Source organism: Microtus oregoni, unplaced genomic scaffold (assembly GCF_018167655.1).
Source record: "Microtus oregoni isolate MIOR12 unplaced genomic scaffold, Mior012 000016F_ref0000370, whole genome shotgun sequence".
In the NCBI taxonomy this organism is placed as follows: domain Eukaryota; kingdom Metazoa; phylum Chordata; class Mammalia; order Rodentia; family Cricetidae; genus Microtus; species Microtus oregoni.
This window is the reverse complement of record NW_024543075.1, coordinates 34,656,541-34,673,230: the sequence shown is the minus strand read 5'-3', so window position 1 is coordinate 34,673,230 and position 16,690 is coordinate 34,656,541. Positions and strand designations below refer to the sequence as shown.

Below are 16,690 nucleotides of genomic sequence, written 5' to 3'. Positions count from 1 at the left end.
CTGATCCTCTCTGACCACAGAAGAGCTGACCCCGCCCCTCATCACAGGAGTGGAGGAGCTGGCCCCAATGGTAGAAGAGCTGGCTCTGTCCTGTGCCTGAGGGGGCGGGCCCAGCAGCTTAGCCTGACCAACATCCAGGACTTTGGAGTTGGCCCACCACAACATCCACCCCATCTATGACCTGCCGGGGTGTGTGAAGGGGCTGGGCCTGTGGACCCATAACCACAAGATCTCCAGTGACTCAGGCAACAGCAGGATATCTGAGAGGAGTTTCCATGAGGATAGAGCATTGATGGTGTACCAGAAGCCCCGGTCCTTGAGCCAGACCAACAACATGACAATTAACATTCGCAAGTAAAGCTGGATGGACAAAGGGGTGTGCTGCGTGACACACTGGAGCTCCTAATGCCACTATGACAAATGGAGAAAGGCTGGAGAGGTGGGAAAGGTGGAGAATTGAAGAGGATTTTTGTTTGTTTTGTTTTTAATTAATATTTTTTAATTTTCTTTTGGAGGGACACTACAGGGGTGAGGGGCAGATGTGGTGGGACTGGAAAATGAGAGGGGTTGGGGTACATGATATAAAATTCCCAAAGAATCAATTAAAAACTATGTTTAAGAAAAGAAAAGCCTGGCAGACACTGATTACAAGTAATCAAAGTCAAAGTGTGTACCAGCTTGAAAGACAGTGACCATTACTTGCCCACATGTATGTATCCAACTATGAGCACACAGAGGCTTCAAATTGAGAGATATTCTACAAAAATAGCTGACCTGCAATCTTCAAAAGTGACAAGTTCAAGAAAAAGATGAGGGAACTGTTCCATGCTGAAAGAGGGAGGCTAAAGAAACAAGGGAACCATGCAAACCGAACTGTACTGACGACTCCTTCTGCCAGTTATGAGATTAACCGCACAATGGACACCACCCATGCTGAGTGCGATACTGAGTCAGTGTGAATGTCCTGCTTTGATAACTGCACTGTCATTGTGTAGGACAATGTTGTCTGTACAAAATTCACACTACACCATTCTGAGTGACAGGGCATAAGGTCAGCAGCTTCCTCTCAAAATATTCAAAACAATAAAACAGAACAGCAGCAACTGTGTGCCATACTTGCAACTTTTTTCATTTGTTATTGTTTCAAAATTGTTGTGTGTGAGGGGGGAGAGTTGGGCATGGTCTTTAATTTCAGCACTCTAGAGGCAGAGGCAAATGGAGCTCTGTGAGTTCAAAGCCAGCCTGGTCTACATAGAGAGTTCCCGGACAGCCAGGGCTCTGTAAGAAAGACCTTGTCCCAAAAAATAACATAACATAAAATAAAATAAGATAAAATTGTTGTGGGAGAAAGAACAATGTAACTCAAAACTAGGTTAAAAACAAGACTGATTCTCCATAGTCAGTCTGCATAACAGACTATGTCATCTTGGTAAGAGGCTGAAAAATTATTAAGAAATGACATGACATTTTGGAGCAGCCCGAAAATTCTCTAAATACAGCCCAATGCCTTCTTTTTATTTAGTGTGTGTGCTTATGATGGGGTGGGGTGGGGCACGCATAAGAGGGCACACCTCTGAAAGTCAGAAGACAACTCTGCGCCATGAGTCCTTGCCTTCCACCTTTTCGTGACTTCAGGGGTCGAACACAGGTCTCCAGGCTTGCCTAGCAAAAGCTTTTGTCGGCTGAGGCTTCTCACCTACCAGCAAACAGGTCTCTTAAGTGACCTCAACCAGGTAGTAGTGAGAAACGAAAACTGTGAAGGATCCCTTCTCTGAAATAATGAGGATGAGTAATAAAAAAAGAGGTGGATAGAATGGTACGCTGGCGCTATCAACGACTAGCCAGCCACAAAACACAACTTAGCACCTCCTGGACCAAGGAAGAGGCTAGAGAGCTGGTATCTAAACTTCCTTCCAAATCTGAAACTGGAATTACCCTGAAGGAGAAGGGCTTCCCTAGCTCACCTTGTTATTACATCCCGCTTAGCTATAATATAGCAACACAAAGAGATACAAAGACGAAAATAAACGTGCGTGAACCCTGTATACCCCCTGGTTGTGCACGTCCATCAATCAAAAGTATAAAAAGCAATGCATCTGCTAAATTGTTCCTTGCGAAGAATTCTCTGACGACTGGGGAGAACAATCAAAATGCATGAAAGCTCAGCGAGGGCACCTGCAAGTGGGTGGCTGGGTATCTAAAGAGAATCACTTCGTTCCGGAACGCCGGCACCTAAGTCCTGAAAGAATTTCCTAGAAATGTTTCACAGTGCACGCACAGATCCTCTGGCCTTTCCTTTCCTAGCACCCGGCGTTCGGCCGGGATGTGCATGGCCCCCCAGAGGGCGGGCGGCAGCGCTGGACTCTCGGCACTTCCTCTCCGGGAGGACGGCCCCCAGCGTCACTCTTACTCAGGATGCAGGACACAAGTGGACTCCTAGGAACTCCGCACAGTGTGCTCCCGCCCTCCCAACGCCGCCGGCATGAGGGCGCGGTCCCGGGCGCCCGCAGCCGCCACAGAAGAGCGTGGCGCCGCGCGGGCAGGCTCTCCACCGACCCAGCCCCCCGCCCCCGGTCGCACCGCCAAGGCCTAGGCCCGCGACCGCCTTCCCGCGGTCCCCTGACACACGCCCACCGCCAGCCAGCCTCGCCCGCGCGGCGAAGGCCCGACCCCAGTCCACCCACCGCTCCTGCACCGCGGGACCCGGCCCTCCCGCCTCCCCGCCTCTCGGCCTCGACGCCCAGCCCCGCCGAGCCCACTGGACGGCTGCCGGGGGCGGAGGCGAGGCCCGGGGGCGGCGCCGCCCCACACCCTTACCTGGCTTCTCGTGGTCGTAGCCTACCACAATGAAGTAGTCGGCCAGCCGAGCCATGACCGCCGCCGCCGCGCCCGGGAAGCGGATTCCCGTCGCCGCCCTCGCCGCCGCCGCCCACCTGGCCCGGGCGAGCTCAGCATTTTCCCTTGAGCGGCTGTAGCGGTAGCAGCGGCGCTTCAGCCATGTTTGACAACCGAGGCGCGCACTGCGCCTGCGCCGCGCCTCGTGCCCGCCCCTCCCCCGCCCCACCCGAGAGGACTCGGCGACCCGATGCCCGGCGTTCGCGAGCCCACGCGGCGCTCCGAGGCCGCTGGGACACGCGGCCCGGGAAGTGGGCGGTCGGGCGCGGCCTCGCCACGCGCCGCCGCGGAGGAGGCCGCGCGCTTAGAGCCGGGCTGCTGCCCCAACGCCCCCCCTCCCCTAGTCTTTATTTTCCTGGAGCTGGGGTCCTTCCTTCCGCCTTCTCTCCCTTTTGCAGTTAGGGGGAAAGCGAGCGAAGGGGCGCGGGGTCACTTGGAAAGTTTACTCTTTTTTGCTGCTTGTTACCACTGGCAGCCGGGAGGAGATTCTCCCGCCCTCGCTGGAAGCTTGGAATTTGCACCGCCAAGGCTTTTTGCTGCACGTTTCCTGTTTATGTTGTGCAGATGGGAATTTTAGAAACATGCCACCGAGCAGGCGGGGGAGGGAAAGACTTGCGCAATCCTCAGAGGCGCCTATGGTTTCAGACCTGCCTGGGCCGGGGGCGGTCGACTTGGGCTTTCCTCTGAGCGCCCGAGGGAGTTGTGTTCCACCTTAGGAACTGGGCATCCCCGGGATCCTCCTGAACTGGGCCGGTCCCTCCCCGGGGAGCCCCGCCCGCCTGACTTTCACTGCCTTGCAGCGGGTCTCAGTAGCTGAAGCAGGTGTTAACTTCCAATTTGCTCAACGCAAACACGCAACAAAATGAGTTCGTGGAGCTGTGAGTTCAGTCTAGAGATTATCCAAGTCAATTGCGATATATTATCCTATATATATCCCTTGCTGATGTTTTCGAATTTGGCTGGCACAGCACTTGGGTTAGTTTACTGTCCAACTTTCTAACGATCATGAAGTTTTAGTAGTAGGATATGTATGTGAATTAAAACTGAAGTTTTCGGAACTTGGTTTTTTTTTCGGAAATGATCTTCGCGAGGACCTCATTCACTGCGGGTTTGATCCTTAATGTATTGCACATAGTTAGGTGCTAACGTGCTTAGTGCAACACACACCCCCCCTCCGCCAAAGACTAGCAGAAGCTAGTGACTGGAGCTGTGAACTCAAGTACAAAGGGTCACCGTCTCAGCCGCTCTGATTCATAGTTCTCTTTTCCGGGCCAGCATTCCCCTTCCCATTTTCGTGCTGGGAACTTAAGGTCTCATACATGCTAGGCAAGCTTTGTGCCATTAAACTGCCCTCCCCCCCCCCCCCCCCCCGCAAAAGGCCAGACCTTTTCAGCACATGCCTGAGAAGATTGGCCTATGTCTAGAACTGAAACTGAAGGGATGCTTTAGCTCGGGACCTTCTTTGTAAATTTGTAAATGGCTACTTGTCAGTCAGTATAACTACAGTAATGGAAAGTAGGTTGGTTTTCAAAATAATTAAAGCAAATAAAACCACGAGCCACACCTTATAGGGAAAATTTCCCAGTAACTTCCCTGGGAGCTCTTCCTGCACTTTTTCCGTAAAGAGTAACCTCACTTCCTCTAGAGACAGCCCCTTCCACTGGTGAACAGTCCAGACAGAAAGTCCTTCCTTATTATGTCAGAGTTGTCCTGTAACTGCTCTCACTGTGTTCTCTGGAGCTACCGGCTAGGGGAGGGGCACCACATGACTCTGTCTTAGTTTGATTTTGAAAACAATTGTGGGGGTTTCCCCCCAATTTTACTTTTTTGACGTTTGTATAAGGAGAGATGGCTCAGCAACTGCTCTGACAGAGGACCAGATTTGATTCCCAGCATCCTCATGACAGGACACAACCAGTTAGTTGCATGGGATCCAGCACCCTCTTTTGGCCTCCTTCAGCAACAGGCACTTAACGTGGCACACGAACATGCAAACCTTCATACACATGAAATAAAAATCTTTATAATTGGGATAAAAGTCATATATCGAAATATACACTTCAGTGCCGTTTACTAGATCTCACTGTTAGACAATCACCACATTGTTGGACTCTAGCGTCCAAATACCAAGGAGGAGTTGCCTCCAGAGACCACCTCACACACCACAGATGATGCAAAAGCATGAGGATTTTATTAATTCTGTCATAACAGGGTCCCCCAGCATTCGGGAAGCCGAGGGACCTCAAATAGCTGGTACAGTCTACTTTTAAAGGGGCCACAGAAGCAAGGGGGGTTGTTCTTTGACTATTCTGATTGGCTTATTTGAAAGGGCTATTACCAATAATTGACTGGAGAGCTGTTGCCAGATCAGATGAGGTAAGAGGTCATTTTGACCCCGTTTCCCAGGGGACTGAACCAAAGCATACGTATATGGGTAATTGTTCAGGAACTAAGTACGTGTGAGTGTAGCTGTTAGGTTCTTGGTTCCCAGGGGAGGAGGGGAAGCACTATGGCACAGAGGCTGAGAGGATTCAGAATTGTCAAAAATGTCTTCAGGATTGTCTTAAAGTCTTACACATCTGTCTAGTTTCAAAGCATTTTTCACCCAAAATTCATTAAACAGACACCCCATTTCCCTCTCTAGACCCCAGCAATAGCCAACTGGCTTTCTGGCTCTTTGGGCTTGCCTGTTGTGAAGATTTTATATAACTTGAATTGTGTGTCTAAGAATCGTGTTTGGGATACTGCTTTCCAGGTTTAGCCATGCTGTAGTATCAGTACTATTTTGTATTATATTGGAGTATCAGTACTGCTCTCTGCCTTACTGCTTGATAACACTCCGTTGTATGTAGGGACTGTGCTTTGCTTATTTATGCGCTGGTGGACTGGGACATTGTTTCTGCTTTATGGGTACTGGCACCATGACAATACATAGCATGTATGTGAGTATCGATTTGCAATTCTTTGGGTATATCCTTAGGGGTAGAACCATTGGACCGTACTGAATTACATATGGTAATTCTGCTTAATTTTGAGGTACCACCAACTGATTTCCACAATAACTGAATATTTTTCCTACCACCATTGAACAAAGATTCTAACTTCTTTACATCTTTTGTCAACACTTGTTTTTCTGGTTGCTTTTGTTTGTTTGTTTTTGTTTTGTTTGTTTTTTTATTTTTCCATTCAAAAATTTACACTTCCTCCCCTCCTCCCATCTCCGTCCCACTCCCCCACCCCCACCCCCTCCCTCCTTAGAGAGGGCAGGGTACCCTGCCCTGTAGGAAGTCCAAGGCCCTCCCCCCTCCATCCAGGCCTAGGAAGGTGTGCATCCAAATGGACTAGGGTCCTAAAAAGCCAGCACATGTAGTAGAAACAGGTCCCAGTATTCTAGGCATCATAATAGGTATGAATTATTTTTGTTTGTGTTTTTAGGATTTGCTCTGTTTTTTGTTGTTGTTGTTGTTTTTGTTGTTCTGGTTTTTGTCTGTTTGCTTTTTAAGACAGGGTTTTACTGTGTAGCCCTGACTGTCCTGGAACTTACTCTATAGACTAGGCTGGCCTCGAACTCAGAGACCTTCCTGCCTCTCCCTCCTAAATGTTGGGATTAAGGAATGTGCCACCACTGTCTGGCCCAATAGGTATAAATTAATAATCTTTGCTGTTGCTCTTTTTTTTTAAAAAAAAAAAGTTGTTTGTTTTTTTTTAAAAAAAAAAAGGTTTATTTATTATGTACACAGTGTTCTGCCTGCATGTGTGCCTGCAGGCCAGAAGAGGGCACCAGATCTCATTACAGATGGCTGTGAGCCACCATATGGTTGCTGGGAATTGAACGCGGCGACCTGTGGAAGAACAGCCAGTGCTCTTAACCCCCAACCCATCTCCCCAGCTCCTGCTGTTGCTCTTGAGATACAGTCTCACTAGAGACCTCACTAATCTGTAACTTAGATTACCCTTGACCTCTGGATCCTCCTACTATACACCCCGCAGCCGCCGCCACCACCACCACCACCACACACACACACACACACACACACACACACACACACATATACACGCGCGCCTGCACGGATTAACAACATGGTGGAATTAACCTCCAGGCCTAGCTAATTGAATGTTTTACTCTGCTCTTGATTTCTATTTCTTTACTGACTCATGATGTTGAGCATCTTTTCCTGTATACTTTGGCCATTTCTAAATCTCTAGGAGCCTTACCCCAACCCAGCCCTGCTTGTCTTTGTTGTGTTTGTAAACTCTGAGAACTAGGTCCCTATCACATGTAAACTCTGTGGATATTCTGTAGACTGGCCTGTCTTTTTTTTTTTTGGATCTTGTCATCTTGTCCTTTGGCTCACAAGTGTTTAACTTTGGTAAAGTCCCAATGTTTGTTGGTTTTCTGTGATTTTTGTGTCATATCTAAAAATTCATTGTTGAATTTAAGAGCATGAAGATCTAAGTCTATGTAAGCAATGCGTAATTATAGCTCTTGTATTTGGCCCTTTGATCCATTTTTAGTTGACTTTTTAGTAGTAGGGTTCTCCTATTTTTTTTTTAGATCTATGTTTATTCTCATTCTCTCTCTCTCTCTCTCTCTCTCTCTCTCTCTCTCTCTCTCTCTCTCTCTCGTCTGTGATGACCAGAAGAGGGTGTCAGAGCCCCTGGACCTAGAGTTACAGACTATTGTGAGCTACCCAGCATGGACTGAGAACTGAACTTAGTTCATTGGGTGAGAATCAAGTTCTCTTTACCCACCAAGCCAGCTCTCTGGCCCCGTTTGCTTTTTAAATGCATATTATTTAAATTCTATTTGCAAGTGTTGGTGTTTCTCTTCTGATGCTAAGAATGAAACCCAAGGTAATTGCTCTCCTTTCTACTAAGCTACATTTTCACCCTGCAAGTTTATCTGTTTGTTCACTTTATCAATGTTGCTTTCAAACCTAGAATCAAGTACTACCTTCCCAGGTATATTTACTCTCTTAAGGTCTTAGGTAGATTAGCGGACACTTAAATGGCCTTTTTGTAAACGAGGTTTTCGCCTGTCCTAAGGTACCTGTCTAAAGGTACTACGTGTTCCTATCTACACATGAACACATTAGCATCCACTGAATTCTGCTTTGTTTTCTCACCCAGCAACTGCCAGGCTGCTGAAACTGATAAGCCTGGACAAGGCAGCCTGATTGCGCGTTTGGCTGGAGGCCATCCCATCCCCTAAGATAACTACCTCCATCTTCCACCATCAGGGAAAGAACAAAGCAAGTCCAGATTTGTTTTGCTGAAGGCTGGGAGCTGGAAGGGAAGAAGGCTATACAGCGTGGTGAGGAAGCACAGGCGGAAGAGATGGCAATCTCTCTTGCCTTAGAAGACAAAATGGAGCTGATTACCCGAGAGGAAGATTTCTCACCCTGTACTCCTCCAGTGGCCTGCGGTGGGGTGAGTGGTTTAACTGTACAGTCATTTCAAGTGCTTCCTGTGGTTAGCCACTGCAGTTCAGGGAGGCAGTATGACAGTTGGATCTGACCATATGTCCTGCAGGCAAGACCGAAGTGGGGTGGAGGGGGCCTTCAAATCACATCTACCGACCCATAACAAAGGAGACTGAGAGCTGCGGTGGAAAATTCCCTGCTCCATTGCCACATCTCTAACCACTCAGTTGCCTAAGCCAGAAGCTTAATGACTGCTACCCTTGTTGCTGGTCTTTCTCTCAGCCCCACACTCGTCATTCAGCCCTATTGCTCTTGCTTCCCACACATCCACTCCACCCTCACATCTTCGTCACCTCCCGTCTTGATAGTTAGAATACCTTCCGTACCTCGTCCCCTATTCATGAGTTCCATGTTTGGAAAATATGATTCTGTGTATGTAAAACATTTTTAAGATCAGGCTAGCCTTTGACTTTCAAAGAACTTGAAGATGACCTTGAACTTCTGAACCTCCTGACTCTACTTCCTTGTTAGGATTACAACTGTGTACCAAGCTCAAGGTTTTGAATATGCAAGGCAACTGATATACATTCCCAGTCTATATATATATATATATATATATATATATATATATATATACACACACACACACACACACACACACGTGTGTGTGTGTGTGTGTGTGTGTGTGTGTGTGTGTGTGTAAAACCTAAAGACAAAAAGCAGGCTAGTGACCCTGTCTTAAAATTAAATGTGTGTACCAAGCACACTATTTTCACATAGAACTATGTCCGGGGTGCAGGGACGAAAACTTCGGAGATGACTGAAGAAATGTGTCGTAGATCATGGAATCTTGACATTCATCTGAAGTACCCGTGACTGCAGTTGCTACAGTATAAATAGGCACTGTGAGGTTTTATAGGCTGCTTTTAGTTAGATTGCATGTTTGGTGAACAGGCCTTGGCTACATAATTTTGCAGAGTCCAGTGCAAAATGAAAGTGAAGGAGCCCCTATTCAAAAGCTAGGAATTGCACAAGAGCTACAGCAGAACATTAAAACAGGCACAGGCTCTTCTGGGCGCAGGTCCCCATGCATCTGAACAGGACGCACGTCCACAAGGCTGGCTGTGTTGGTGCAGTGTGTGTGCACCCTGGAGTGTGGGGGTGGGGGTTCAGATGGTGAGGAGATCTTGCGCATTCTAATCTACCTTGGGTGCTACCACCATCCCGCCCTTCCTGCTCCTCAAAACCACATTCGTTACTTGAGCTGAGTTTCCTCTTTGGCTGTTATTTTGGAGATGACAATGGGATCCAGAGCCTGCCTTGTACACACTAAGCATGTGTTTCACCACTTAGCTACCCCTCCCCACTTCAAAATAATGTTTGTTTGTTCTTTTGTTATGATTGTTGTTGAGGTGATCGCACCATATAGCCCAAGCTCACGATCCTCCTGCCCCAGCTTCCTGTATGCCAGAAGTACAGAAGTGCTTATTATGCCCAACCCTCAAAACTCTCTTTTAAATTTTTTATGTAAAATATGCATTTTTTATTTCTGAAATCTTATTAATTTGACTGGACAATAGGATCTTTGAGATAAGTATGCACCAAATCATTCCACTCTTCTTTTCAAACCCATTGTCTTAGGTACTTTCCTGTCTCTGTGCTTAGTTATCGTGATAGGGCTACTTACAGAAGACACAGTTGGTTAGGTACCTAGAGTCTTGTTTCAGAGGGTGAGTCCATGATCGGCGGGGACCATGGAGCAGGCAAGTAGGCAGGCAGACGGGCAAGCGTGGCACTAGCGCAGTAGCTGGTCTACAAGCATGAGGCAGAGGGCTAACTGGGAATGGTGTGGGCTTTTAAACCTCAAAGCCCACCGTCAGTGACACACCTCCTCCAACAAGTCCTTACCTCCTACATTTTCCCACGTTCTGCTGTTAGTAGAACAGCCTCCTCTATGCCCGTTGCCTTCTTTGTGGTCTCTTTCATTTATCTCACAGTAAGTTACTTTCTTTAAGCTTCAGTGAGGTTTACCATCCACCTCTATCACATGCAAAGGTTATCTGTATCTGCCTGTTTGTGCACAGGCTAGGCAAGCAGCTCCGTAGTAGAGCACTTGCTTCTCATACTGGAGGGAAAGGAGGAGGAGGAGGAGGAACAAAAGCATTGCTTTTCTTTATGAATATGCTCTGCCTCAAAGCCAGGGGATAACAACAGTCTTCCTGTCTCTGCCGTTCTAAACAAGATGGAAGTCACAACTACAGAAATAGTGCTGTTATCTGGTGCCATGGATTTTAACCCGGACCATCTCCTCTTTATACTTAGCTGATTTCATGTGCATGTTTTTTTTTTTTTTTTTCTGGGAAGAATCTCTATTCTCATTAGTTCTTGTGAGAAGTCAGATCCCCGGAAGATGCTCTGGGCTTTGCATCCTGTCTTACTTATCCCCAGGAGACCAAATCCAAAAAACTGATTGTGTTCTCTCTGTGAACCACTTGATGTTATGACTTCAGGATGCATCTTGAACCTTGTTTTCAAGAGAATGTTGTAAACAAGCCCTAGGCTTAACAGGCATGTTGTGCCTCGTGAATAAAAATGCATCATAAAATTTCCTGTTTGAAAAGAGGCATCTGAGATCATTGTACAAAATACAGTGGCTTGCATTTTACTGACTAACATTGGTAATACTATCTATTGTGTCTCATTACTTTTTTAAAGACCTGAATATGACGATCCTAGTGTTAGGGATGCGTACACACTGTTAACTGAGAAAGAAAACCACACATTCAAAACAAACAAACAAACAAAAGCTCCAAACATTGCTAAGAATTGGGTTCAGATTTAGGGCCTAAAAATAATTCAGTTAGAATGTGAAAAAGACATCAAAACACCATTATTCAGCAAGCTTTAGGAGTATATGTATATTATGTGCATTTTTGTGTGTATAGTTATCTGTATGGAGACAGCAAGTACACATCAACACTGTTTAAGAATTCTAGGACTGTGTGTGCGCGCGCACACACACACACACACACACACACACACACGCGCGCGCACAGAGTGGATCCTCGTTAATTGCTGGGAAGATTTTAAACATGTTTCTTCCTTCACTTCCTTGCTTGCTCGCTTGCCCAATGTGAATTTCAAACCACTGCTTTTGAATGGATGCAGTTCTGTGAAAATATGGCCGCCAGGACCCCACTGCCTCACTTCTCTAGACCTTGAACCCAGAACACATTCTAGTGATTTTTCCCCCTGTACTTGTGATTAAGTAAGGTACCTAACTCATTTTCACAAAAAGGGAAGGAAGAAGTGGGTAGCCAGACATGGTGAATGCCTCATCTTCTTAGCACTCACACCCTCTAGCACTTTGGGGAGCTCATTGGCAGAGGCTGCCCACCCACGCAAACCACAATCATACAGACGCTTTCGAAGATTTTCTGACAAAATCCTCCAAGTTGCCAGTCTGGGGCTTCACCTAAAAAAAGAATTGGCTTGGTTCTCAGGCGACAATCTCTGAAGTGCCAGCGCGGCGAAGAGTGCCCAGGCTGATAAGACTCATGCCACGGCGCTCAGGTGAGGATTCCTGGCACAGTGCCAACACTGGTGCAAACACAAGGAGCTCTGGTGGAACCAAGCCACGGAATTCTTCCTTCCACCCTTGGGTTCACTTCCTTGTTGAATCCATCCGTGGCTTAAAAAGAAGGGGGGCAGGGGGGCAGGATGGGTAGCAACAAGGGTGTGGGGGACTTCAGGGCGTAGGTCAGTGGACAGAACTAAAGCGGAAAGATCAGAAGTTCAAGGTCATCTGCGGCTACTTCGTTTCACAAGCCAACCTGGACTACAGGGATCCTACTCGACTAATAATAATAAGAACAAATTTCGACTAAGAGCATACTTGGCGGTCATGTCTCAAACCAGAGCTAACCTCGGTCACCGACTTTCCTCAAATGCGAAGCAAGGAGGCAATGAGATTCAGCCCGGGCAGGATTCTCTGCAGACAGTCCCCTCAAGGCTGGTAGGGACTGGTGAGAAGGAGTTCAGCTCACAAGACTTGCCCTGGCTGTGGGCCAATGCCCGGCTGTCCTTGACCTCCTGGGTTGACCGAGGCTCGGGCCAGGGAAATGAAAGTAAAACCTGACGTGGCCAGCGGGAAGTTGGCGACAGGTAGGTCATATTCTCAGGGCCTGACAGCCCCTGCATCGACAGACGATCCCAGGAAGAAGTGAAAGGAAGGGCAGGGGGAAGAGACAGATGCGAGAAAAAACTGTGGTGAAGTGCTGGGGTTCCTGGGAACCCCGCAGCGCTGTGCACTACCAGGGGTCGGTGGTGCAGACACCCCAGCGCCTGGCTGAGGCTGCTGTGGTGACTGTCCCGCGGCCCAGAAGGCCCTAAAGCGGCCAGTTCGCCTAGCTGCAGCCCTTTCAACATTCGTGCCCCAAGCCCCTACCAGAACCAGAGCCTGAAATCTGTCCCCCCGCCCCAGGTGGAACTCAGCTCTCCTGTTGTAGGAAGATTTCCCAGAATAAGTAACACAGTGTGGCCATTTCTCGCCCAGGTGCAATGTCCACTCTTCAGCCTGGAGAGTGAAAAGTGGGTTGAGCCAGCAAGGCTCAGCCCAGACCTCGGTGTGGGCAAGGTCCGAGGGACACACTGCCCAGCCGGCTTTGCGCTGGGTCCTCAGAACTCTTAATGGCAGATCAGGTAGGAAGCTTGGAGGTCTGCCTGGGACGCTAGGAACAGGGCATGACTTGCCTGTGTCCAGATCGCCAGGACTGAGGACTAGGAGCTGGGGTAGGCAATGTCTTTAACTTTGGGACCTTCCAGGAAGGTGGTGGGTAGTGACACGGGAGACCTGAGAGCGGAGCTGCGCCTTGTCGCTCAGTTTGGCCCTAGAAGGGAAGTAAGTGAACTCAAGAATCTTGAGGAGCCAAACGTGTTCAAACTGATTCATCATGAATTAGCACATATCTCTGGGCGGGGGCCAGAGTTCTCCTCTCCCCCTTGACGAGAATGGTGACCCCTCAGCTCGAAGAATTCAGGCCGTGGCACCCCAGGCTTTTGAGTTCGGACGCTGGCTTCCCAACTTTGGTGTGACAGAGCAATCAATATCCTTCCCTTCTCTGAACTTCACTTTAGTACAAGAGAACCTCAGCTCCGGAGTGTGTGCAAAGATCAGAAGAGGTTGGGATCTGGCTGGGATTTGCCTACGGTAAAGCGATTAACATACGTGAAGCATTAGTGTGCTCCCTGTCAGTCACTCCTCACGTTTACAATGGATGAATGAAGGCAGCCAGGCCAACTCGCAGGTTGTAACCTTATAAGGCATAATAGTATTACAAGGAGGAAAACAAAACTGTCTTCCTAGTTTTGGCTATTCCTGTATTTCCAAACTGGAATGTGAGTTCTGAATCTTCAGATAACTACCCTCTCCAAACCCCAATTTTCAATTCAGCTGTTCCCAGCTTTGTCCTATTACGAAATCTTACTAGCTAGCCCATCAAGAAACCCTTCAGTCTCGGTCCGGGGTCTGAGCCTCATCCTGCCGGGTGTACCCTGAGGGCAGAGGTGAGGGGTCCAGGCTCAGTCAGGTGCTAAGCCGGCAGGGGGCGCGGCCCAGTTGGGGCGGGGGGGGGGGGGGGGAGACGACGATACAGCTCCCTAAATCCAGGGTTTAGGTTAGTCATGTGTCCCACCCGTCCCCAGGTTCTTACAGCTCTATCCAGAAAGCTCAGATCAGCATTCTGATTTTAGGAAAAAGATAGCCCCCACCCCAAGTTGTTCTGGTCCTCCTTCCCGTCTCACTGTCTGAACCCTATGCCAGGAAATTGAGGCAACGGAAGTACCGCACCAGTATAATCTCCCAGGGCAGATTCCTGAGACCCCAGGCCACAAAGGACCTCTACCCCTACCCCCATACCCACGGGCAAGTTGCTGGGCTGATCAGATTAGAAACAAGCACTCTGGAGGAAGGGAGGGCTCCGGGGCAGAGCAGGCCCCGCCCCCCTGAGCGCGTATAAAGGGGCAGGAGCCAGCACTGGCTCTTCAGTGGTTTCTTGGTGACGCTAAGCAGAACAGCTCCAGCGTTAACCGCTCCTGGATTCTCATCGCTGTCAGTCTTGGACTTTGGGGTTTTGCCACTGTCAGAAGGACGTCTCGGACTGTCTCCTTCAAGTGCTTGAAAAATCATCCCTTCAGAAGGTAAGGACCGCTGGCCTCCAGCTCGCTGGGGAGGAGGGCGGCTTCTCGAAAGGCCAAAAACTTGTAGCGCTGGACAAGGGAAGCAAATCACTTTGGGGTGTCCACTGCAGAGTACACCTCATGCCCCAAGTCTAGCTCTTGCACCCAGTTGGAGCTCTCATGAAATCTTTCCTCGCTGGGCTACGATCCTAGCAGTTGAGTTGGAAACCTCTGGAAGCCTGGCACTGTACTGTTGCTACCTTTGCCTTGCTTGTCACCCACCCGGCCAGTGCAAAAGCCTCCGGCGCCTCTCTGTGCCAAGGGGAGATAAGCAAGTGGGCCCGGTAGAGAGCCGTCACCACCACCCCCAACACACACACTGCCGCCGCCCTTCGTGCTCCACAAGGACTGTGCAGCTGACATGGTTGCTCACACTAGGCTCCTTGCTCCTTTCCAGGGTATCTGAGCATCGCCACAGAATGAAGCTGGTTACCGTCACCCTGATGCTCCTGAGTTCATTCGCCTTCCTAGGCGCAGACACCGCACGGCTAGAGGCATCCTCGCAGTTCCGAAAGAAGTGAGTTTGGGGCAGTCCTAATAATAGCAGGCAGTAAGGGAAAACCGACGGATGGCCCAGAGGGGTTAGAAGGGAGTGGATACAGGAGCTGGCTGGGACACCTCGAACACAAGCCAAACGCATCTGCTTGCTTGTGTTTTCTAGGTGGAATAAGTGGGCGCTAAGTCACGGGAAGAAGGAACTGCAAGTACCCAGCAGCTACCCCACGGGGCTCGCTGATGAGAAGACGGTCCCGACTCAGACTCTTGTTCAGCTCCAGGACAAGGAGAGCACATCTAGCACCCCACAAGCCAGGTAACTATGCCTTCTGCAGAGGATGAGCCCGCTCCACTGCCCTGGCCCGGGGAGTTTTCCAGGCTGGACTGCAGCTCTGGGGGAGGGAGCAGGTTCCCTCAGGTTCGGCATGGATCTGGTCCCAGGTGGTTGGGACCAAAGCCCTGGTTGATTAGGTCTCAAGTATCCTTCTCCCTCCGCAGCCCTCAGAGCGTAGCCCACATTCGAGTCAAACGCTACCGCCAGAGCATGAACCAGGGCTCCCGCAGCGTTGGATGCCGCTTTGGGACCTGCACCGTGCAGAAATTAGCCCATCAGATCTACCAATTCACAGACAAAGACAAGGACGGCGTTGCCCCCAGGAACAAGATCAGTGCTCATGGCTACGGCCGCCGGCGCCGGCGTTCCCTGCCAGATATCCTCCTTGCCCGGACTGTGGTGTCCTCCCAGGAGCAGACACACGCAGCCCCAGCCTCCCAGGCGCAATCGAATCATCTCCAGGCTCTTTAGGAGTTAGGTGCAGTTGCAGCATTGAACAGCCGGGCGAGTGTCCCATCGGCGCCTGCGGAATCAGAGAGCTTCGCACCCAGGGCGGACTGAGACAATCCTGCAGAGATCTGCCTGGCTGCCCCCAGGGGAGGCAGAAGAACCCAAGATCAAGCCAGGCTCACGACAGAAACTGAAAATTACAGGCATCACGCTTCGGGCAGGGGTCTGAGCCACTGCCTTGCCCGCTCACAAACTGGTTTCTCACGGGGCATAAGCCTCATTACTACTTGAACTTTCCAAAACCTAGCGAGGAAAAGTGCAATGCTTGTTGTACAGCCAAAGGTAACTATCATATTTAAGTTTGTTGGTGTGAAGAGGTTTTTTTGTAACTTCAAATATATAGAGATATTTTTGTACGTTATATATTCTATTAAGGGCATTTTAAAGCGATTATATTGTCACCTTCCCCTATTTTAAGATGTGAATGTCTCAGCGAGGTGTAAGGTTGTTTGGTTCCGTGTGTGTGTGTGTGTGTGTGTGTGTGTGTGTGTGTGTGTAAGGTGGAGAGCGCCTGATTACCGCCTGTGGAAGAAGAAAAAACATTGTGTCTACGTATAATCTATTTACATAAAATATGTGATCTGGGAAAAGCAAACCAATAAACTGTCTCAATGCTGATTCATTCTCGGCTCATCCATATGGGGAAAGATGGTCTTGGTTTAGATCGCCTGGGAGTGTTGGGATCTTGCTTTTTGTTTTGGGAATCTCGTTACGCGCAGGCTTATCTGTGTTCTGTTGTCCTGTCCATGTGGATGCACAGAGTGCGTGTCCTGGGTGGGAGTCAAGACACCACCTC

At 49.1% G+C, this 16,690-nt stretch overlaps 2 protein-coding genes across 4 annotated transcripts in view; one reads left to right on the top strand and one right to left on the bottom strand.

The window, feature by feature from the left end:
• The window catches only part of Sbf2 (SET binding factor 2), a 411,329-nt gene extending 408,320 nt beyond the window's left edge, over positions 1-3,009 (bottom strand). For all 3 annotated transcript variants that reach the window (XM_041666238.1, XM_041666239.1, XM_041666240.1), the window contains exon 1: positions 2,818-3,009. In XM_041666238.1, coding sequence (XP_041522172.1) covers positions 2,818-2,872 — 55 coding nt within the window. In that variant the 5' untranslated portion in view covers positions 2,873-3,009. The remainder of the gene's footprint in view (positions 1-2,817) is intronic.
• Positions 3,010-14,353: 11,344 nt separating this feature from the next.
• Positions 14,354-16,493, top strand: Adm (adrenomedullin). The gene is made up of 4 exons (XM_041666796.1): positions 14,354-14,516; positions 14,953-15,072; positions 15,217-15,366; positions 15,549-16,493. The coding sequence occupies exons 2-4, from the start codon at positions 14,975-14,977 to the stop codon at positions 15,853-15,855; spliced, it is 555 nt and encodes a 184-aa protein (XP_041522730.1). The 5' UTR covers positions 14,354-14,516; positions 14,953-14,974; the 3' UTR covers positions 15,856-16,493.
• Positions 16,494-16,690: the final 197 nt, after the last annotated feature.

Excerpts from the sequence above, each read along its gene's own strand:
- Adm (XM_041666796.1), top strand. The coding sequence starts at position 14,975 with ATGAAGCTGGTTACCGTCACCCTGATGCTCCTGAGTTCATTCGCCTTC. Across the intron at positions 15,073-15,216 it reads TCCTCGCAGTTCCGAAAGAA|GTGGAATAAGTGGGCGCTAA; the intron begins GTGAGTTTGGGG and ends TGTGTTTTCTAG. Across the intron at positions 15,367-15,548 it reads TCTAGCACCCCACAAGCCAG|CCCTCAGAGCGTAGCCCACA; the intron begins GTAACTATGCCT and ends CTCCCTCCGCAG.